Source organism: Monodelphis domestica, chromosome 1 (assembly GCF_027887165.1).
Source record: "Monodelphis domestica isolate mMonDom1 chromosome 1, mMonDom1.pri, whole genome shotgun sequence".
Classification (NCBI taxonomy): Eukaryota; Metazoa; Chordata; class Mammalia; order Didelphimorphia; family Didelphidae; genus Monodelphis; species Monodelphis domestica.
In genome coordinates, this window is record NC_077227.1 from 134,280,214 (window position 1) to 134,305,028 (window position 24,815).

General features: G+C 32.7%; 1 protein-coding gene across 7 annotated transcripts in view; it reads left to right on the forward strand.

Annotated features, from left to right (window-relative positions):
• The window catches only part of CHD2 (chromodomain helicase DNA binding protein 2), a 191,946-nt gene that overhangs the window by 55,582 nt on the left and 111,549 nt on the right, over positions 1-24,815 (forward strand). For 6 of the 7 annotated variants that reach the window (XR_008913859.1, XM_007479400.3, XM_007479402.3 and 3 more), the window contains exons 4-5: positions 3,126-6,421; positions 6,767-6,901. Coding sequence is in view for 6 of the 7 variants with exons in the window: in XM_007479400.3 (XP_007479462.1) it covers positions 6,840-6,901 (62 nt within the window). In the remaining variant the exon portion in view is untranslated. The other variant, XM_056806862.1, reaches the window with a different exon arrangement.

The following is a 24,815-nucleotide window of genomic DNA, read 5'->3' on the forward strand; positions in this document are numbered from 1 at the left end:
AAGAAAAAAACACCAGATCTGTAGATTTTATCCCTTGTTCAACAAAAATTTTATATGTGACTAATTTGAGGATAAATAATAGGTACATGGATTTGACTGCAGAAAGTTGTGTGGATCTCTCTTAATTAACTACATGGAACAAATTGTTTTATGTTTGAACATTAAGTAATTAATGAAATGACTAGGAGGAGTTGTTTAGGAATTTGATCTTTCCAAAGCAATGTTCTGATAACTTTACTGTAATGATTTTATTGATAGCTATTAATAATGTTACAAGAAGAAAATTTTGATTATTGATGGAATCTGATTCTTGATTGAAATAATTTGTTAGTGTGGGGAATCTCTTTTGTATTCATATTATAAGATAGCTTAAAACAGTTTAATTGAAAATAAGATGTAAAAATACTCTGGTTGATTGAACATGAAACAATTCATGTTATAGCATTGTTTGAAAGGAGTTCAATTTAGTTGTAGAAAATAGAATGGCAACTTGGGTTTATTGGCATATTAATATTTCATTTAAATAAAGCTCAAACTTTTCTAGCAAATCAGAACTAAGATTATCATGAGAATGTTGAAAATATCAGTTAATTCTCAAACTTTGGTATCTAAGTTTCCATATAGAGTCAGTTATAAAATTTTTGTTGGGATTGACATTTATTTAGAGAAGAGAATGAGTTTTAATTCATTTATTTGTAATTCTATTGTTATATATGAGCTTCAAAGTATATCTTCCATTTCTTGTATTCTATAATTCTAGAAAACCTTAATAATTAAAGCATCCTTAATATATTTATATAGAAGTTTTATCTTTAATTTGCAATCTAAAAGTTTGTTCATGAAGTCTTGAATGTTATTTAACACTAATATGAACTACTTATTTGGGAATATATTGTTTAGTAGATTACAGATATTTGGCTTATTTCATTTATTCATGTTTTTTGGGTTTGTTTGGTCAAAAGGGTCATCAGATTTTATACTTAGTTCTATAGTAATTTATTATTAGCAAAAGTTCTTTTCCTTACAAGGGTGGTGTGATTTTTTTCTTAAATATTAAATAATTTTATATTGCCTACTTTGACAACTTGAATGGGATCTTATATGTCTTAATAGAATTGACTTTTTTTGATGCTTTTTATTCATCTTAGGCTTCATATAAGATAAGTGTACTTCCATACGTAAAAGTAGTCTTCCATTTAATATTTACCTCTAAAATATTTGTATTATTTACTAAAAGTTCCAGAATTATCTACCATATTAGTCCCATCTTACAAACACATTTTATTCACAAATTCTTTAAGTAACCTGAAATTTTTAGTACTTTCTCCATCAATGTTTTTTGAATCGGAAAAAATTTAGTATAGTCACATGACATGAAATATAAACTTTACATGAATCTCATTGAATACTTCATTTCAAAGAGAATCAAGTACAGTTGAAGTATCAAGCAATAATTAAATCAAGAGAGTAACTTCTGGCTTTGTGCTCTAAGTAAGCTACTTTTCCAAATTAAAAAAAAAGAAAAGATAATGGCCAGTACCCAATGATATAAAAACACAAGGAATGGCCATCAGTTTTGTGATCTTAATGCTTATAATACAATTGCTTACTTTACTGATCAGTTAACTTATTTTAGACTATTTTAAGCTTAGAAAAAGAAAGTCATTCCTAATTTTAACTATTCTAAGCAGTACTGAATGGAAAATTCAGCTTTATGGTCATCTAGGAAATTACTGAATCAGTTTGCCAATGGAACAGAATAGAAGAAGTAAAAAGCCTTTATTTAGATTGAACTTCTATCCATTCAAATAGAATGAAACATGAAATAGGGAAAGAATATGAGATAGCTTCTTGAAGTTGAATACACATAATTAACATTCTTGAAGGAGCAATGATTACTTTTTGATATTGGTACCCTTTTGTCACTTAGGTCGTTTTGGTTAGTGTTGATATGAATGGCAGTTCCTTGTGATAAGCCAAGTGATTTTCATGTTATCCAATATCTTAGTGGAAATGCATGTTTTAGACTTAATTTGTAGACTTAGAAACAAGATTAACCACCTATTGTGTTACGTGCCCTTTTATGGATTGATATATTTGATTATTTCTAACTTAGTGATTACTATGTCTATGTCTGTACAATTGAAACAGAGTTGGCTTATCTTTATAGTCTACATAATGATGTTGATAAAGAAATGATTTTTTTGTATTTAGAACATTCAAGTTAATTAATTAATTAGAAAATTGTCCAGATCCTCACCTTTCCTGGATTTGGAAAGCCATAAGCAAGCAATGTTTTGACATTTAAAGAATGATTATATTTTATTTAAGGCATCATGTTTCATATTTAATTTAAAAAAACTTAATTTTAGTTAAACTAATTGGCAATTTTTCAAGTTTTATTTTTTCCACTGAATTAGAACTCTTCTCCCTTTCTTCAGTAGTAGCAGAATAGGATGGCTTTCTTCTGGACTTTGTGGTCCTTTTAAGCAAGCTAATCAACATCTATTATCTCATTAGAAAATTATTAACTTCTGTTTATATTGGTTCTCTCCACCCTCCTCTTTTTAATGTTCTTTCTATGGTTCTTAGTATTTTGGATACAAGATTCATAAAGTAGTTTTATATTTCATCTTAAAAATATGAATAAAGATGTTATTACCTGAGCAGTTTTTAGCATATCATAGTTTTGTTTCCCTTAGCCTCAATATTTAATTTAAAAATTTAGGTTCAAAGCTTTGTTTAATTTTTTCCGTTTGTACTATTTAACAAACTTATGTTTTTTACATGTTTAAGTTTTAATGAAGTACATTTATCCTTAATACATTTTCTTACTCTTAAGAAAATTTCATCTCTAACATTCTTTATTATTTATTTTAATTGATACTTAAGATCATTCATTGCAAGTTAATAATTTTTAAAGGATTTTAGCTAGAAAAACACTTTCTTTGTAAATGCATTTGTCAAAAAGGTAAAGAACTTTATATTTATTGAACTTTATTGTAAAAACAAGTCTCCCTCCATGGTAAAAATGTTTTGGGGGGTGGGGTGGGGAGTGGATGCTTGTTTTTAAACAAAAGTATTAGTATTCCAACAGCATTTTTCTTTTAATTTTTTTCATAAAGCACCCAGTCAACTTGAAGAGTCTCAAATGGAGCCTACCCTGAGAGACCAAGATGAAGTTCACTTTGGATTGACAGTTTAAGGAAAATGGATTAATGCAAGTGTGCTGTGATATATTCAACCAAGACAGGGGTGTTTTAACATGGATTCCATGCAGTCAGTGAAGATCTAGGTTTCTGATCATCTCAGAAAAATGGACAATGGATTTTGATATTCTTCTGACTTTTGTATCATTCAAGGCCAAGTAAATTCTGGACATTTTTGAGAAAAATTATTAAAAACAACTAGAAACTAGAAGAGATAAATTATTTTTGATAAGTCACTTGATTGTATAAAGAATGTATTTGTGTATTAATTTTAATAAAATTTATAATATTTCTACACTTTCCTAAGTTTATTTTTTGACTGAAGAATTACCATTTTAGTTAAGGGGAAAAGTTTTCCATGATGACTACAATAGTTGTACAGGGTAGTAACTAAAGCTGATAAAAATTAAAATTTGCATAATCTTAAATATTTTATTTGAAATGAGAGTGGGCTGGTTTTCTTCTGATCACTTGGGCTACAAATCCATCATGATAACATTTTGTGTTGAAAGTAATTTATTTTTTAAATGATACTCACCTTTGATATTTTGGGAATAGTTTTTGAATAAGTTGCTATTCAGCATTTGCCCCCAAATAACCGGTAAAACCAAAAGGCTTAATGAGATAAAAACTTGTACATACTTGAATACATAATCTAATAGATTATTAAATTTGGTCAGAAATATAGAGTGAATTGTGTAACAAATTATTCTAAACTATTTTGTTTTGATTACATAGCATTTCTCATATATTTATAATTGACAAAATTATATATACTTTTTATGTTTTGGGGTTAGAAAGTTGAGTATTGTAATTAAAATGATGAGTCTATTGTGTCTGTACTTTATGTTGAGGAAAAAGGCAGGGACTAGGTTTGAAGGAAGCAAGCAGTTCCTAAGCCATACATTTATTAAAAAGTTGGTAATACCCATTTGTAATATTATTTGACTATCAAAAAAAAGTAATAGTGTTTGTTTAACCTATGCTTGTATTATAAATTGTACAAGCCATTTTTTTAAAAATTGAGATTTAATGAACTGTTTGCTTCACAGATTTAATACATGTCCAATTTAAAATTCTTGTAGTCCAGATATTTGAGATTTGTATATATATAACCAATAAGAAATGAATGAGAGTTAATTTTTAACAACCAGTGTATAAATGGTGTATTCTTTAGATGTGATATAATGTGATAGCCTTTAAAAGGTGGAATGAGTTTTTAAGATTTCTATTGCTGTCAGAGGTTATCCTAAACAAGTGCATTGATAAATTTGGTTCTTATTTGGTTATAATGATTATTAGGTAATATTTAATTATTCACTAATTTATATAGTGTAGGTCTGGCATGTTCTTTGGTGATTGAGGTAGTTGGTCTTAGTAGATTTGGTGTATTTCTATTTTGTTTGAAATTACTAATGCTGTGTTTTTGAAGTGTGTTACCTTGGTATGGATTCTTGATTTTGATTTTTTTTTTTTAATGTAGGCCTGATTCAAATTTTAGTGTTTTTTCTTGGATGTCTAAAATTGAATTCTTTCAGTAATGGGGGGGGGGTAGTTCCCTACTTTGAGAGATTACTTTTGAATGAGGATTGCTTTTTTTTGTTTTCTATTTTTAGTTTTGTTTTTGCTTGCTTTTGAAGTATTTGATGAAGTAAAAGGTGGTTTGGTTACATGAGGTTTGACTTGAGAAATTATTTTTTCTCTTTATAATTTAGAAGGCATAGTTTTGGTTCTCTATATTCTCCCTTCCCTACTGCCAACAAATACCATAAGTTGGTTGAAACTGGTATTAACTAAACTTAGCCCTACTTGGATTTTGCTTTTCCTTTGAGAGAATGGTTGTTAATACATCATGTGTGGACTTGGGGAAAATTTTGGGTGCATAAGCCCTTGTCTCTTTGGTAACATGGCTGTTCCAGGATACTAGATTCTGGAATTTGCCTCAATATTTGTGTATCATTGTTTGAAGTAATTCTGTTGTTGTGGTTCTTTGTTTTTATATTTATAACATTTATAAGGCTATACAATGGGTTAAAGAATTTTGTGAAAATAAAACTTAGAGAAATTGTCAGTTGGTTTAACAAAAATCAGTTGGCTTTGAATTTTGCCCTTATGGAACTGGACACTAGGGAGGCGCTCTTGAGTTGTAAAAAATTAGCCCATTTTGCCTTGTAGAGTGGAAAAATATTTTTAAATGGTCTTAATTCCTGGAATTTTAGACATTATTTCACAAAGCTTGGTTACTAAGGATACTAAACTTTTGATTTTATTTACAAATCTTGTTACTGGGGTGGGGTCCTTTTTGTTTTTTTAACAAGATTAGCCATTATTTAATCAATGGCTGTGTCTAAGAATTGCCCCTCTTTCAAAATGGCTTGATAAAGCACCACTTCCTGTCCAGAAAGGAAGTAATTTTAGCTCTAGGACTGAAATATTTAGTAGATCTTTAAACAAAAGGAACAAATTACATTTTTGTCTGGCTTGAAAAGGGTGCTTGAACCAGAGGGGGTTAAGATGCCCTCCCTCCTCCCTGTGGGGGTGATTTGAAGAAGCCAGAGGGTGTGTATGGGTGTGTGTGTGTGGGGTCCTTAGGCTCCCTTCTTAGATGGAGGCTTTCTTTTTTTTTTTTTTTAGTAGGAATGAAGGGGTGGGTCTATGGTACATCACCTGAGTTGTGGGGTAAATGTAGAGAGTGTCAATCAAAGGCAGAGCTCTCAGAGCTGGGAAGGAGGCTCTAGATGGCGGCTGTGCCTTAGAGAGCGCGCTCAGCTCAGCTCCCTGCCTTCTCCACACTTTACGCAACTTTCTCTAACTTTCGGGCAGCCTCAGGGGGCCCCCGCAGCCCCCTTCCTCTCCTGGTGACCTGGTGGGGTAGATTCGAGCCATTTTTAGGGAGAAAAGCAGCTCTTGGGGGGTATTTTTTCGTGCCTTGTTGGAAAGAAGAAGCCCGTACTGAGAGCCAGGTCGTTGTTTTTTCCAGCTTAGAAGCCATGGCGCACCTCCATTTTTGTGCGCTCTCCTAATGAGCTTTTTCCCCCGGACCTTTTTGTATTAATTATCGCTTATTTTTTTTAAACAATAACCCTTTTTGGATAGTTTTTATTTATTTTTTGTTCTTAAGTGAACATTTAACGTTTATTTTTTAATTATTCGGGAATCTAATGTTTTTCTACTACTAGATACTCTCGGTTTGGACCTGCTTCATGGATCAGGTAGGTTCACGATTATTAGTGATAATTGTAAAGATTTCTGCAGTTAAATTTGCTTTATTTTCTGTAAATTTGAGTTGTTCTCGGATGACGCAATAAGATAAAGAGATTGTTATTTGTATCTAGTGTTACTTTGAGAAACTTTCCCTATTGAGGAGGATGCTTTCCTCTGGTCAGTTTATTTTATATTTAAAACAAAAAAAAATTTAAAAGATTTTAATTTTATATTTTTCGATGTTGAGGTTTGTATTATAACAATATCATTGCAGCGTCAGGACTTTGTTCCTGATAATGAAAAAATCATTGATAGAAGCTCTGGGACCTTACCTTTCTTTCAACTTTTGACAGTAAATACCTGAGCACAAGACTTCAAAGCAAACACAGATTCACCTCCCCCCTTTTAATATTTAAGAATTAAAAGATGATGAGAAATAAGGACAAAAGCCAAGAAGAGGACGGTTCAGTACACAGCAATGCATCGAGGTATGAGCTATCAACTTTCTCCCCCCATTTTTTTTTTTATGGAAACCTCAGCATACATTGTTTACCTTGACAGCCATGGATTGCTGTCTGTTTGATATTGAATGTTTAACTAATTTGGATTCCCCTTTTTTAAGCAGTGACCTTGAGATTGCTAATATGCCACACCCTAATTTTTTGGTAGCAATTTCTGAAAGTTGTGCTGTGACTTAAGGCCCCACATAGTATCAAAAGGTATGATACCTTTATCCAAGGGAGTCTTTCCTGTAAATTACAGTTTTTTGTACATTAATTTTCAGTTTTTAGGTTTTTGTGCTGCAGAAAAATGACCTTGTCGGTTTAGCCATTGCTGCATTGCACCATTTTACATACAAGGCAAATTTTTCTTTGAAGAATCTAGGATATCCAAACTTTAACTGAGGGCCATAGAGCAGCCTTGTAGTAGTAAATTATAGTAAATAGACACTAGAGAAAGTTACATGAATGAAAAAATGTGCATTTTAAAGTAAAAATTAAAAAAGACCTCTTTGACTGATGCTCCTCTGTTTATATTTTTATTTGACCTTAGAATACTTTGATACACTTGAAATTTTAGGAAATTTTGATACTATTTATCAAATCCTTTACTTGATGGTTACAGTTCACATACTTATAAAATCAAAACTGATCACAGTAGGGAATGCTTTTATTTGACTTACAGTACTTGTTTAGTTAGTTTACGGTTATTATGTTTATATGTTTATTTACTTTTGTGATAAAAACTAGGAAGGATATTTTCAAGTACATTTTAAAATTGTAGATTTGGATAAAAACGATTTGGTAGAAAAGAATTTTCTCCTACTTCATGACATTTTAAATATAGGTGCTTATATTTAGTCAGCATTCCAGCAGAATTTATTGTAGTTCTATTTTTTATTTTGTTCTTTTATTAAGGGTATGTGGAGTGCCTTATCATCCTATGAAGTTTGTAAATAGACCATGATTAAATCGTGATATGTTTTCTATTCAGGTTTTAGTGGACCTTGTAATGAATAGGTAATAAAGATGACAAAATGTTACCTTTGTATAATCCTATGTTTGATGATTTTTCATGTATGAATACTTTGGTTGATGTACTTAGAGATATTATTTGTAACTAGAGAATTAAAAAATTTTAATTTTGTAAAGGTAAAAGAAAATGTGACCAATTACTTAGTATCTCCCCATCTCTTTATTCCCATCTCTCAATTTGCCTTTGCCTATTTTGAAAACTGTATAAAATACATCCAGTGATATTAAAATAGATTAGTATTTTTGAAAGTGTTGTATATGGTTTACTTTTTATATCTGTTAAATTTTACACACAATAAATATTTGCATTTTTAAACATGAACTGCTTAACTTTGAAATGTTTCTGATTTTAATCCTTTTTTTAAAAGTCTTTGGCTTTTTGATTGCTTCACAGTTTGAATTCTTAACTTAGTACCTGAACTGTTAGTTTCTTTTCTTTTAATGATAAAAGTGAATTATTTTAAAGACAAAAACTATTGCCCAATAAATACTAAGATCATTTTTTAGGGAATGAGTAGGTGGGGAAAATAAGGGCATTTGAGGAAATAGAAAAGGGAAATTTTGACATCTAGGTATATTTAACAAACTTGTAATTAAAGGCCCACTACTTTAAAATAGTATTCCCCTGGGTTTGTAATTTGCATAACTTCACTTGAGTCTTGTTTAGCTTTTCTATACAAAGATTATGTTTAGCATCATTGATCTGGTGTGTTTTCTAATAAAAAAAAGCACATGGTGATGATGACTTTTTGTCTTTAGCTTTCAACCTCCCAAAGTACTTATTTGACCCCCTCAAAGTTCTAGTATTATGTGTGCATTTGAATAAGGATCATGTACTTGCAGATGAATTTTTTCAAGAATGTTTTTAAATATCAACGATTCTTTACTTTGAGAAACTCCTAGAGGAAGAAGGAATATATTATAGAAACTACTTTTCAGTTCATGTGATATCCTGAAAAGCTATATATGTATACAATGTATATTCATGACTTCACTTCCTTTTCAAATTGTGGAGCCATCTCTGAAGGATGTTAGTAATGTATTAATGTAATTGGGTAATGTGACTTCCTTGATTGAAAGCTAAGTTGAAAGTGAGCAAGGTAGTCCAGGTAACTGGTACCCTAATTTACCTTAAGAACTCAGGTCCTGGGACAAGAAATCTTGATATTGTTTCTATTGAAACTATAATAAAGATACTTAGTTTCTGTTGTGTAATAATAGAACACTGTAGGTAGCTTTAGTGAAAATGTAACTAAGGACCTTAAGTCAAGAAAAAGAAAACATACAGAGCAAATAAAAATTCCTTTGAGAATTATCTGGAAATTCCAGAGGGAGTGATTTTCACTGAGTTTAGCAGACTGTTAATGCTTTTGGAGGTATGGAACACTATAATAATGATTAGAAAATATATGTTTACATATTTTGTAGTTATGTGTAATGTGCCACCCTTTTTTTGCAACTTGATTTTTTTCAAGGCAGGACTAGTATTATCTGGAATGTTAAAAGACAACACAAAAACATTAACAATTATTATTGCTGAAAATTATGTCCCTGGGTGTATCCTACTTCTGAGATTTCTTAACAATATTAGTACTGATATGATGTAGTTATTTCTACCTATTTTCAAAGAGAAAATTGAAATACTTAATTTGAATTTTTAGTTTCTAACACTAGTAACTTGAAATAGAAGATTTTGATGGTTTAAGTAAATATAGGTACCAATATCACAAATACTGGTGTAAGTAATTTGGAAATTGAGAATTACCTTAATACTAATAGGCATGGAAGGAAATGATATATCAGGGCTGTCTACTTGTATTTCTGCTGCCTCATCACCATACACTTTTAAATTATCATTTATCTTTGATTCTTACTAAATAACAATCTGGGAAGTTTGCTTTTGAGCCCGTTTCTTTCTAAAATGCTTACATTTCAGACCTCTATCCTCAGTCCACCAAGAAGCTTCTATAGAACAGTTACTGTAAGAGGCAGGGGGTTAGCAGTTGCATAATGCAGCATATTGTGGAACTGAACATGCAGTTTGTGGCAGCCATTTTATGATCTTGTTTCTTATAACCTGATTTTGAGGAAAGATTTAAATATAAAACTATCCACAATACTTAACTGCTACAAATTAAATATGTTAGTTTATTACTTCCATGGTGTGAAAATGACTAGAAATTAGATGTGGCAGAGCAACTAAAATGAAGAATTCATGGCATTTTGGTGCAGGTCCAGTTCAGTCACAAAATGGCTGTTCCTTTGTGCCGCATAGCTGACAGACATACTGCATTGCACTGTGTACTCTAAAAACAGCAGGAAGTTGCTGGTGGGGAGTTCAAAGGCCGTCCTGTGTTGGCTGTGGAATCTGATTGGCTGTTAGCTCACTTAGTAACAGGAGTGTCAACAGTGGAGGCTCTGTAGGAAAGGCTCTGCCTTCCAGTGATGTCAGCATTAGCTCTGTGCTTGTCAAAGCCTCGCCCTCTCCTGGCACTATAGCTACTGCTTGCTCAGCCAGTTGGGGCCACGTTGCTTTTACATTCCCCTGTTAGTAGACAAAAAAACCAGGGATGATTTCTTTTTTTGTTGTTCTCTTTTTACCTTTGATGTTTAAAGAAATCTTATCTGGAGGTAGATTTAATGCTGGAAGCAGATATGTGGGAGGACAATACTGAGAAATGATTTTTCCTGGTCCTTTTCCTGGTCCACATAGCTTTGCTGTTTTCTCCCCCTCCCCCTTCCTCTCCCTTTTGCTCTTTCTACACAAGATCATTTGCATTTACAGTGCATTCCTGTGCATGCTTAAAGCCGATCTACCCCTGGGAACCGGCCCCTCCTCTTTCTAATTTTCTCATTAGAGAAGAGGTGCTGAGATTATAATAGAAACCTGTTGGCCGTAATACAGACAAATGGAAATCTATTTTGAAAAAAATATCCATTAAAAATAAGTTTATTATTTCCCCCCACCCCCATTCTTTATTTGGGACTGCTGTTGTTGACTTTTTCCATTTACTGTAAAATCCTGTTAGGTTTGAATACTTTAACTCTTTAGTTACTTGCTCTTCATCTAAACTTTTCTATTAGAACAACAAATACGTATGCCTGGTTCTTTAACTGGAAGATTTTGAAAATATATTGCAACAGTTACTTATTAAAATGTTACCTAGCAGAAAAAAATAGTTTAAACTCTTGATCATTTTTAATTTTAAGCTGATTTTAGAGTTTTGATATAATATATGTAATTCTAATAATTAAGCCAAATCAGTGTAGGCTGTATTAGTAGTATAAGAATCTCACATTTTTATATTCTGGAGATAGTTCTTTTGGTAACTTTTTATTTTATTAGAACCAAAACTGATTTCATAAACTGAGAAGGACCCAATATGAAAACATTTTCCTTTTTAAAAACTTTTAAAAGAGGAAAAATAGGAAGTTTATTAAATGGTAGAATTTATTAATTGAATATTCAAACTGAATAAATCACACCTAATTCTAGGAAAGTAAATTTATTGAGTAGTAATCCTAATAATTTATAATAAATCTTAATCTCAAAAATACTTTTGATTAAAATAAAGTTTACATTGGGGTAAGATCACAGAGATGAGAGTATTGCATTCCTATGAGAAAAATTTTTAACTTTTCTTTAAAGGAAGGTTTTTTATTGACTTAAGAAAATATGAATTGGTCAAAAAGGGGCACAAATTCTGATATTCTCTTATCTATTAAAGACTAATTCACTAAAAACCTGTAACTTTAGTTACTAAGTAACTGCTTCAGATATTGTGAGATATTTCTTTTAAAAGTAAAAAGAGCTATATCTCTTTAGTAGTGAATACTACATCCAATGGAGTAAAATTGTATTTTTTTAAAATTGGTTTGGAAAAAAATGAGGACATACATTTTTGTTCTTGCCTTTTAAAACAAAACTCAAAATGAAACAAAGTGTATAGTATATCCTATTGTTTCCCCTTATCCCCTTTTCTAAACAGAACATATGATTTTTAATTGGTATGGGGAGCTCTTTCATTGGAAAATTCTATGCATATGCAGATGAGCATCTTTGCCAGTTACATAGTATTTGAGAGTTGCTAGGGTCATACTGCCAGACCAGGTGTGGAAATAGCATAAAAATCCAAGTTTTCCTCACTGAGGCGAGCTCTCCTCTCTCTTTACTATAATACTTCTTGTTTATTCATTACCTGTTTAATATTTTATTGAGATTTTTCTTCTGTATGTTAGCTCAAATTAGAAATTTTTATTAAATGAATTTCATTGTGTTATAGTCACTAATCTGTTATATTTAAAACCAAATCCATGGCCTGTAAATATTTACATAATCTTTTTTGAGTGAGCATTTATTATGTCTATTTTCTGCCCTTTAAACCCCTTAACTTTGAAGAGAAAGACAAGTATATTGGCTGGAAAAGAAATTTCTCTAAATTTTTACTCTTTGATTCCTTGTGGTTTCAAAACTGTCTAACATCAAACCTATTTGTCTTTTAAGCAGTTGTTGACTTTTTGTAATGAGAGAGCCCTTGAAGAAAGGAGGCAGGACAAACTACTTGCTGAGAGTGAGAGAGACTAATAAAAATGAGAAATAACTTTTTTAAAGAACAGTTACCACAGTGTTGAAAAAACATTAGTGGTCAACTAATTCTAAACTTTCTCTAGATATGTTGACCAAAATTTTATTGAGTATTATTGCATGTAGACCTCTCTGTAAGGGAGAAAGGATATCTTGATTTGAAACAAATAGATTTTTCATTTCTTAACTACGCAGAGATTTCCCATAATTCCATATATAAGATTGAACATTAGGAGGACAAGGACTGTGATTAATATTATATAATGCCAAATCTAGGGTGATCATAGAAATTAACCTATAGAAGTGTAATTTGAGCTATAATATATTGTGATTTTTATATGGCTCTATATTCAATTCAAGAAACATCTATTAAAGGTATTGTACAAAGACAAAATTTAAATCTATGCTTTCAAGGAATTCACAGTAAATTCATGGTATATAGTTGCTATTATATAAGAGGATGCAAAATATTATTTATAAAGTACTTTCAAGAAAGTGCTAAGTCCTTCAATCCCCATAGTTTATTTTACAGATGGGGAAACAGTTTGAGGATGACTTGCTCAGTTCCCCTCGTGGCTGAAGTTTTGAATCTAGGTGTTCTTACCTTAGAGTTCAGTGCACTCCTTGAAAAGTATTTTCTTTAGGGATTGTGGGCTTTAATGGAATTAGATTTCTTTTAAACATACAGAAATGACATGTAATTCAAAATGAGTGGAGTCCTTCAGGGTTATTTTCTTATGTATATAGAATATATAATAACCTATGAACTATAGCATTTTTGAAGAAATGAAGAAAAATTTTGAAGAAAAAGTTTGATTTTAAATAAATATCAAATGTCAAAAAATATCAAATAAAACAAAACTATTTAAAAAATTAAAAAAACTAGTTTATATAGTATGTATGAACACACATGTGGGGAAAGGGACATTAAAGCATTTGTTTAATAAAATTCAAGACCCTTTTTACAAGCTGTACAGGAGTCAATCTTTTATATTATTGCCAAATTATGGATAGACAACAGTTCTTTGATTAGTCACTGTGTTCACCAAAATTTGCTTTGGATTATAGGTATTTACAGAAATCACATAAATGTAAAGAAAAATTATAGGAAAGTCTATAAAGGTTTTTTTTTTTAATTAATACTATGTATTGGTTCCAAGGCAGAAGAATGGTAAGGGCTAGGCAGTGGGGGTCAAGTGACTTGCCCACACAGCTAAATAAGTAACACAGCTAGGGAGTATCTGAGGCCATATTTGAGCATACGACCTTTCATCTCTAGGCCAGGCTCAGTCTACTTGTGCTACCTAGCTGCCCCCTATACATTACTTTTGAGATTTGTGAACTACTTTTCTTACAACAAATTTTGAATTTTATAGATGAGGAAATATTCTCAGGGAGGTTATATGACTTACCCATGCTCACTATCTGAATTCTGCTCTGTCCTTATCACCGAATGATCATCAAAGGAGTTTCAAAAGAGTTTTCAGTAATCATGGAATAAATGATACTCTTATTTAAGATGATTTGAATTCTTTGAAAAGGGTAACATCTATTTTTATAATCTAGTAAATTCAGCAAATCAACCATTAAGTCATCTATTTTTTTAGGTATGTGTATGACATGAATAGCTTTTACAGTTTGCAAAGCATATCATCATGTACATTTTCTCATTAAGTTTCTAAACAACCCTATGAGATATAGGTACTATAGATACCATTTTCATTTTACAAATGAGGGAAACAGTCTGAGTAAAGTTAGCTAATAAAAGTCTGGATTTCAATCTGTTTTTTTGACTCCCAGTTAATCTAATATATTGGAGATTAAGACATGGCTGCCCACAACACCACAGTAATGGAACTAGATTAAAACGTATATAATACAATATGCAGTAAAAGTACAATAAAACATAGATAACATTACATTTTAAAACTAATATATGACTTGCAGTAACTTATGTATAATTTTGTGGCTGTTTCTATTTGTGTTTGACACCACTGCTTTATGTAATGCTTTCTTAAATTAGAATATAAACTTGAGGGACAGGACTGCTTTTATCTTTTTATTCATAGTGCCTAGCACATAGGATTTGCTTAATAAATATTTAAATAAATAATATATAAAGATATAGATCTTGAGTTGCAAGGTATTTTAGGGGACTATTTATCTAAACCAATCTTATTTTGCAAATAATAATTTCCAGTCTATAAGCTATAAAATAATGCTATTTAAAACTTTTCATGTTCTACATTTCCCTCTGTATTTTACTTAGGCATTCATACCTATTGTTTGTATGTTGGTCTGCATTTTGATTTTCAAGAATAGTAACTACTTAATGGATACTGGTATCTATTCATAATTTAAACTAATCACCTAGGAAGAAATCAATTCACTTTTGTGAAACTTGCCATGAAGACAATACAAACTTTTAAATATATGAATAGCTTGTTTTCCACTAGTCTTCATTGCATTAACCTCAAAGTTTTGGCATAGTTACTTCCTGCTCCAGAATTCTTGAATTGCGTGTTCAGTTCATTTTCCATTAGAAACAATGTTACCAGGTAGTTAGGTTCCTGGGTCAGTTAAAAAAAAGTTTCTTCTGTTATAACATCTGAAATATTAGTATGACAGTAGTAGTCCTAACCAACTGGCAATTCAGAAACCCTTTCTTCATACTTCTTTGTGTTAGGAAGAGAATATACATTTCTCACTCCATCCTTAACAATAGTGAGGTAAAAGGATCACAAAGTAGGGAAGGTTCCCTAATTTTATCTTGCAAAGAAAATTTGTAAACAGGTGTTAGTGGACTTTTTGGGCACCTAAAATTAAAATCAGTATTTTAGAAAGAAAGGCATTTTATTCCTTGACTGGGAAGCATTTTCTCTTAGGACCTGGGGAGGAGAGAAAAAACAAATTTTGTGGTTCAGTAGATTAAATTGTGTCTGTGACTCCATTTAGGGTTTTCTTGGCAAAGATACTGGAGTGGTTTACCATTTTCTTCTGTAGCTTATTTTACAGATGAGGAAACTGAGGCAAAAAGGGTTAAATGACTTGCCCAGGGCCCCACAGCTAGTAAATATCTGAGACCAGATTGGTCTTCCTGACTTCAGGCCTTATATTCTATCCTGACACTTTGCTAAATGTAACAAATTTGGAGATCTTAATTTTAGTCACTTAACCCTGTTTGCCTCATCAGTAAAATGGATCATGAACAATCAGATATGACAAAAAATGAGTGAACTGAACATTTTTAGATCAACTAGGAGAAGAGCAAAAGTTACTGAGTGGTATTGGTGCTTGTGGCTTGGGAAGGGGAGGTCACATAGTTTAGGCTGGTCTGGAGATTCATCCATTTTAAGGTGGCTCCCTCCCTTTTGAAAAGTGTATGCTTTGCCAGGCATTATACTAGAATTTTAAGAGGTCATCTGATCCAGTCACTGAAGGTTTCTAGCTGGAGGCTAATGAACTCATCTCCTGAGGCAGCCTGTTCTAGTTTTGGACAGACTTAATGATTAGAGAGTTTTTAATAAGGAATAAGTTGAAATTTGCCTCTTCTAATTCATCCATTGGTTCTAGTTCAGTCTTAATGTAAGTTGTAAATGTAGGAAAATTTTTTTCCTTAGAAACAATGTTATGTTCCTGGATATTCCTTTCTTCTCACCTCTGAGGCCTCATTCCTTGTAACATTCCCTCTAAGCTTCATCTTTCCCTATTGAGTTTTCTTCCTACCCTAAGAAACCAGGAAAAAACAGAAAAAAAAACACCCCAAAATTCTTTAATAATAGTTAAGATATATATGTAATATATGTAGCACCTTCTATGTACCAGGCACAATTCTAAGCTCTTTTGTTATTAACTCATTTGAGTCTTATAACAGTCTTTGAAGGTAGATGCTACTATTATTTTCATTAAATAGATGAAATTGAGGCAGAGATTAAGTGACTTGTCCAATATCACAGAGCTAGTGTTTTGAGCCTAGATTTGAACTTGCTTCTTTCTTACTCCAGGCCCAGCATTCTATCCACTATGCCATGCAGCCATTAATGGCTCTTTGTCTCTGCTACCTTATTTATAGTATTCTGTTTTTCTCCCTGTTATCAAGAGGAATAAGTACTTATTCAGTACTGACATTTTCTCACCACCACACACCTTAACTAAAGCTCAATTACTCTACTGAAACTACTGCTTCAAAATTTACCTTTTATTTGATGGGCCAACTAACCATTTGTCCTTCCTCATCTGTGTTGAATTCTATTGAACCCTTCGTTAATTTATACTGTGAGCTGATATCTTGAGTTTTTGACAAATCTCTGACTGGTCCTTCTGGACCTCTTTTACTGGTTCATTTTCTTTCCATCCACTAAATGTGGGTTTACCTCAGGGCTCAGTTTTTGATTCTCTTCTCTTTACTCTCTTCACCAGTGTCAGAGCTTCACTCATGAGCTCTCTGCAGATGACTCCCAAATTTATATAGTCAATCTTATCTTTCCCAGAGCTCTAGTCCTATATATCCAATGCTTTGTCTCTTGTTTATCTTACTGGACTGTCACTTGCCTTATTAAAAATTGAATTCACTGTTTTCCTTCTATCTCCTTAGTTTTCCTGTCTCAAACTTATTTCTATTGATGGTACTACTATTTATGACTCAGTTTACCAGTCTTGGTAAACTGAATTGAATCATTTGCTCAAACCTCCTAGCTTCCTTTCTACTTTTAATCAAGAAAAAGTCATGTGTAATGGAAAAAAAGTTTTTGATTTTTAAGAGTCAGAGGATCTGGGTTTAAATCTGTAGTTCTATTTAATTTTTTTCTTTTTTTTCTTTAGAATATTTTTCCATAGTTACATGATTCATGATTCCCCTCTTCCCCCCCTCCTGGAGCTGATGAGCAATTATACTGGGTTATATATGTTTCATTGTTCAAAACCTATTTCCATGTTATATTTGTAGTAGAGGGTAACATCAAAACTCCAATCATATCCCCATTGAACCACATGATCGATCATATGTTTTTCTTCTGTGTTTCTGTTCCCACAGTTCTTTTCCTGGATGTGGATAGCATTCTTTCTTGTAAGTTCCTGTGGATTGTCCTGGGTCATTGCATTGCTGTTAGTAGAAGTCCATTACATTTGATTGTGCCATAATGTTTTGGTCTCTTGTGTACAGTGTTCTCCTGGTTCTGCTCCTTTTACTCTGCATCAATTCCTGGAGGTCATTCCAGTTCACATAGAAATCCTCCAGTTCATTATTCCTTTCAGCCTGATAGTATTCCATCATATCAGATACCACAATTTGTTCAGCCATTCCTCAATTGAGGGATGCCTCATTTTCCATTTTTGCACAAGTCTTTTCCCTTATTATCTCTTTTGAGGTACAAAACCCAACAGTGGTATGGCTGGTTCAAAGGACAAGCATTCTTTTAAAGCCCTTTGTGCTTAGTTCCAAATTGCCCTCTAGAATGGTTGGACTAATTCACAACTCCACTAGCAGTGTATTAGTGTCCCAATTTTGCCACATCTCCTCCAACATTTATTACTTTCCTTTGCTGTCATATTGGCCAGTTTGCTAGGTGTAAGGTGGTACCTCAGAGTTTTTTAAATTTGTATCTCTAATCAGGAAGGATTTAGAACACTTTCTCATGAATTATTGATAGTTTTGATTTCATCGTGTGAAAACTGCCTATTCATGTCCCTTGACCATTTGTTGATTTGGGAATGCTTATTTTTTTCATAAATTTGACTTGGTTCCTTATATATTTGGGAAATTAAACCTTTAACAGAGAGTTTTGTTATGAAAATGTTCTCCCCAGTTTGTTGCTTTCCTTTTCATTTTGGTTTAATTGGTTTTGTTTGTACAAAACCTTTTTAATTTGATATAATCAAAGTCATTCATTTTACATTTTGTAGTGTTCTCTATCTCTTGCTTGGTCTTAAATTCCTTTCCCACAGATCTGACAGGTATACTATTCTATGTTCACCGAATTTATGTATAATTTCACTCTTTTTATTTAGTCATTTACCCATTTTGAATTTCTCTTGGTATAGGGTATAAGATGTTGATCTAAACCTAATTTTTTCCCATGCTGTTTTCCAGTTTTCCCAGCAGTTTTTGTTAAATAGTGAGTTCTTGTCCCCAAAGCTGAGGAGTTCTTCTACTTATTGACTTGTATGATAATTCGAGTCAATTACCCTTTCTAGCTCTGTTAACTTCTCTGTAAATAGTTTTGGATTAGAATTCATACATGTGCTTCATCTCTAAAAGTTGTATTCTTATGACATATTTATTTGACTTTGGAAATTTCTCCTGCATCCTTCTCTACATTCACATTGATGCTGACACAATCAATACCTTTAATTAATCACCATTTCTGGACTAGTATAATAGCCTCCTGAATGATTTTTGCACTTATACTGTTTTCTTCTCCAATATCCTTCCAGTTCACTGCCAAAATAATCTTCATAATGCTTATGCCTTATGTCAATCTCATGTTCAGAAAACATTGACTCATTGCTTGTAGGAAAATACATAAGCCATTATCTAGCTTAGATTTTGGAGTTCTCAGCAATCTGACTCTGGTTAACCTTTTCAGTCTTATGCTGTTACCATTTCATACACTTATACTTTAGCTATAACCTACTGATGTTCTGTAACTGATCCAAATACTAATTCTAATAATAATTCTTTTGTCAGATTGATGCAGAATTACTTCTCTAGAACCTTCCTATGCTTTACAAGACTAAAATGAATTCCTTCCATATGGAAGAGACAGAAATACCCATTCTCATTTGAACTCAGGGGCCACCTCCATGAAGACTTCATTGATTTCCCTTTCATACAGGTGTACATATTCTCATCTTCAAATTTCTTATTGTACTTTGGAACTCTTGCACTCATAACATTCTACTTTGTACTCTATGTATAGGATAATAAATATACTTAGAATAGAAGGGTACTTGGAGAGCATCTTGTCCAGTTTGTAATTATGTAAGTAAAGTGAGTAAAATGACCTTGTACATGACTGTACTGATGGACATTATCAAAATATTTATAGTAGCACTCTTGTGGTCCTAAAAGAAATAGAAACAAAATGGATGCTAATCAATTGAGCAATGCCTAAACAAACTGTGGTACATGAATGTCCAATCCCTTCATTTCCTTTGAAAAAATGAAATGGCCCAGAGTTCATTTTGGTAAATGGCATAACCAAATTGGGAATTCAGATCCTTTGACTTACAGACCCACTATAAAAGAAGACCTCTAGTATTAAGTCCTTGAGAGCCAGGGCTTTGTTCCATTTTCATTTGTATATCCCTAGTATCCTTCTTGCACATAGAGGTACTTAATGAATCATTGCTAATTCACTTGAAATTAGTAGCTTGGGTAGCGTTCAAGGTCTATTTAGGGTAGTGTTATTTGAGTAGAAATATTAGCCTAAATTCTGTTTCCTCAGATTTGGTGATAATAAAAGTTAAGAGGGAAGCTGAAGGAAAGAAGTTACTAACTCTTTTCTAGGGTATGAGGTCAGAGATGGAGGAGGTAGGGAATTAAAATAGGTTATTTGTTTTTGATCTCCTCCAGTTTCCATTTCTCCCATGTCTGTTGTTTTTCTGGCATGTCTCCAGATGTAGAGTGGTATCATAGAACCCTTTAAGCTAACATCACTTCCCACCATCCCCAAATATTGTAGGATTATAAAATTGCATATCTTTCCTTGCTCTGACCAAGTCAAAACTCTGTCTTAAGTTAGAGAACAATTTAATTTAATTTAAGGAAATTTATTAATTTGAGGGAGCAAATGACTGGAGCAATCAAGAAAGGCTGATTTAGGAGGTGGCACCTGAACTCTGCTTCATAGGAAGCTTGGAAATTCAAAAAAGGAGTGAGAACATTTCAGGCCTAAGCGGTAGGTAGCCTGCACAAAAGTATGGAGGGAAGAGATAGAATTCGGGGTTATAGCAAGTATATAGAGTATAGCAAGTAGGCTATTGGCTAGGGTGATACCTAAAAGGGTATATGTGGTTATTTGGATCAGTGCAGATTACAGGGCCTTAAATGTTGGCTAGAGAAGGTGACATTTTCTCCAAAGAGATGTAGTAGGGAGTTTGATAAGTTGAGTGACAGTGTTAGACCTGAAAATGAATTCTGCTTTGGATGTGAGTCTTAGATGCATGTGGACATTCAAGAAGCCGTTGGTGATTTGGGACTAGAGTCTGCAAGGAGATAATGACTACTTGTAGATTTGAGAGGATCTTTGTAGAGATAATGTAGAGTGGAGTGCTTTACACTCATTAATTAGGGGTTGAATCATGTTAACAGTCATATATGAAAGAGCCAAGTGAGGACAGTGTAAATAGACCTTTATTACCTTCCTACCCGTCTGAACTAGGGAAGATCTAGTTTCAAATCCCAACTTCAACTATTAAAGCTTATGTGATACTAGGCAAATCATTTAACCTTCACTTTCCTAAGAAACTTTTCTCCTAAACCTATCTGCCTGTTTGGTGGATATAGTTCTCATTAAAAATTGCTGCCTTTCACCACTCTTGAAATGTGAATTTAAGGGCATTAACCCATATTTTAATGTCATGAGGTGAGGACAGATGTGACTATTAATTTGCATTGAATTAATAGGTAATAATCTGGTTAGCAGTAGAACAAGTTGGTGCTATTAGTCTTCCACACCAGCAAAGGCCCAGTAATACAACTTTTATGCCTGGAGATTTGTATTCTGGAGAGGGCTGAATAGGACTAGTGACAACTTTCCTCCTGATGATAAGCAGATAATTGAGAGACCTTTATCATGTCATTCATAGTAATAGTTCAGTTGGGGTAAACATTTATTAAATAACTAGTATGGTGCTAGGCACTGGGGGGAGATACTAGGATGAGACAGACTTTGACAAATCATTTGGCCTGTACAACTCTGATATCCCATACAACTTTGATTCTGATATTTCTTTTAAAAAATAGATATTTATTTCTTTTGTTTTTACATCACCTAATTCCTCCTGTGTTCTTCCCCACCCTCTCCTAGAGAGTTAGTCATTCTTTGTAACAGAATTTTTTTAAAAGAAAAAAAAAAAGGTAGGGGGCAGCTGGGTAGCTCAGTGGATTGAGAGCCAGTCCTAGAGATGGGAGGTCCTAGGTTCAAATGTGGCCTCAAACATTTCCTAGATGTGTGACCCTGGGCAAGTCACTTGACCCCCATTGCCTAGCCCTTATCACTCTTCTGCCTTGGAGCCAATACACAGTATTGATTATAAGATGGAAGGTAAGGGTTTAAAAAAAAAAAGGAAGAGGAAAAAAGCAAAGCTGATATATATATCTGGTGTAAATGCAAGTGTTCTACATTAGTTGACTCACCCCTCTTAAAAAGAGGAAGAGAGAAGTGTCTTCATATCTGCTCTTTCTTTTTGATTTTGTATAAATTATGCAATTTTATTTATAATTATCCTACATTTTGGATTGTTTTGGGGTGGTTGCTTCTTTCCATTTACATTGATGTGTAGTCATTGTGTATAAAGTAGTATTTTCCTGTCTATGTTTACTTCATTTTGTCTCAGTTCATGTAGCCCTAATTCCATGGTTTTAAAACATTCATCTTGTTCATTTCTTACAACACAGTAGTATTTCATTCATATACTAAAGATTGTTTAGGCATTGCTCAGTTGATTGATATCTATTTTGTTTTCAGTTCTTCAAGACCACAAAACTGCCGCTAAGAATATGGAGTTTTTCTTTTTTTTTTTCACTGACCTCTTTGGGGTAATATGTCTTACAACACAATCACATGGTCATTTTAGTAAGTTTATTCATGTAATCCAAATTGTACAGATTCAGAGTTCCATCAACAATACAGTAATTTCTTTTTCATATCCTCTTCAACATTTACTATTTGCATCTTTTGTCATTTTTACCATTTTGCAAGATATAAGACAATTTTCTTCATTTTCCTTAGGTATTTGGAGCATTCTTTCAGATGGTTGTTAATGGTTTGCAGTTTTTCTTTTGAGAACTGTTTCTTTGAACACTTATCTTTTGGGGAATGCTTTTTGGCCTTTTATATTTCTCTTAGTTGTCGGTACATCTTGATACCAAACCCTGTTCTTAGAAATTTAATATAAAATTGTTCCCCCTCCCACTTAGATTTCTAAGTATGTGATACTAAAAACCAAATAAATATTACTAAGAAGTTACATTCACTAAAATACTTATTTTCAATACAAAGCAATCAGAAGATTGAAAAGAACCCTTAATTTTGATCCACCCTTAGACATTAAAAAAAAAAAAATATATATATATATATATGTATATAGGGGGCAGCTGGGTAGCTCAGTGGATTGAGAGCCAGGCCTAGAGACGGGAGGTCCTAGGTTCAAATCTAGCCTCAGACACTTCCCAGCTGTGTGACCCTGGGCAAGTCCCTTAACCCCCATTGCCTAACCCTTACCACTCTTCTTCCTTGGAGCCAATACACAGTATTGACTCCAAGATGGAAGGTCAGGGTTTAAAATATATATATATATATATACATATATAATGTAATAATGTAATCTATAGATCTTCCCCAGTTAATTGTCTCAATGTTAAAATTTTTAGGAAAGCTGTTATTAGAAATCTGGAGTCCTCTCACACCTTTACCCCACCTTTTTAGTGAGATTTAAATTGAGTAAGTTCCTAGATAATGGAAATATATTTAACCTCACATTTTGGATACATTTTTTAACATTTGGTGACAGTTGCAGCATGGTGTAAAGTTGAGCTACAGTATTCAATATTCAACACAGTATTTAGAATTCCAGTTCATTCTCCTTGATATTTTAATGTATTTATTGAGACTATTACTCTTTCACTGGAAAAAAAGAGTTCTAGAGCCCCCAGAAGTAAACATTTCCACAGTATTTAGTGGTGGTGGAGGATGGGGGGGGGGGAAAGCATCTGTTTTACAGTTGAAGATACTTCAATCTTGAGGTTCATCTGGACTTCTTATAATGGTTTTGGCAATAGTCTTTTATATAAAGCTTTTAGATTTATAAAGCACTTTACATATAATCACTGTATTTGATCCTCAAATAGCCTTAGGAAGTTGAACAATTATTTTACACTTAAGGAAAGTGAGTCTGAGAGTTAAGGACTAGAAGGATTGCAAATTGGGTCTTCCTGACTCTTAAGTCCATTTTTTTTTTCCTAGTGCCAATGCAAATGTGAGTTTCAAAAGTAACATTTAGATTTTTCCAAACTAAATGTATTCCAGTTTTTTGTATTATCTTGCCCATGATGAGCATATTTTTCTTCAAAGAAAGTTAGCTGCTTTTTAAAAAGAAACCCTAAAATTCTTTTTTTTTTAAACCCTTACCTTCCATCTTATAATCAATACTGTGTATTGGTTCTAAGGCAGAAGAGTGGTAAGGGTTAGGCAATGGAGGTGAAGTGACTTGCCCAGGATCACACAGCTGGGAAGTGTCTGAGGCTAGATTTGAACCCAGGACTTATAGTCTCTGGGCCTGGCTCTCAATCCACTGAGCCACCCAGCTGCTCCCCTAAAATTCTTGCTGTTTAACCAACTTCAAAAGTCTATACCTTCCCATAGAAGAATCAGTAAACCATTCTCACACTGTCAGGTCCGTTGCAGGGTTTTTTTTTTTTTTAAATATTATTTATACCATTTCACAGCAATAGTTTTTGAATTCTTGGTGTGCTTTATCATAATCTCCTATACGTTGTGCTTTTGTGCTCTTGATTCCGGTTTCATTTTGGATTTAAAAGTTCTTTGGAATGCTTGATTTGCCATTTTAACACTTGTTATAATATCTCTAATCACTATAGAAGTATGCTAGAATTTTGGATTTGAAGTTTGGAAGACCTTCAAACTTTTCCCATTCATCTATTTATTTGTTTGCTTTGTTTATTTATTTTATTTGTATTATTTATTTATTATTAGTGTGATCCTAGGCAAATTATATGACCATGTCAGGCTTCAGTGTCCTTGTAAAATGAGGATAATATCACCTATCTCCTAGAGTTGTTGTGACAATATAATGAAATCATATGTAAAGTGGTTTTGCAAATCTTAAAGTGCATATAAATCCTAGCTACTACTAGCTACTAACTTTTGCCTATGTTCTTGGGGTATAATATCCATTCTTGAAAATCACAAAATTAGAGGGAAAAAATGTATCAAAAGAGCAATAAAACACCTATGGAAGGCCAGGAATCCAGCACTCAACTAAGGGACCTAATTTAAGGTAGGGAAATGAGCTCAATATTTCATTTGATGAGGAAAATTG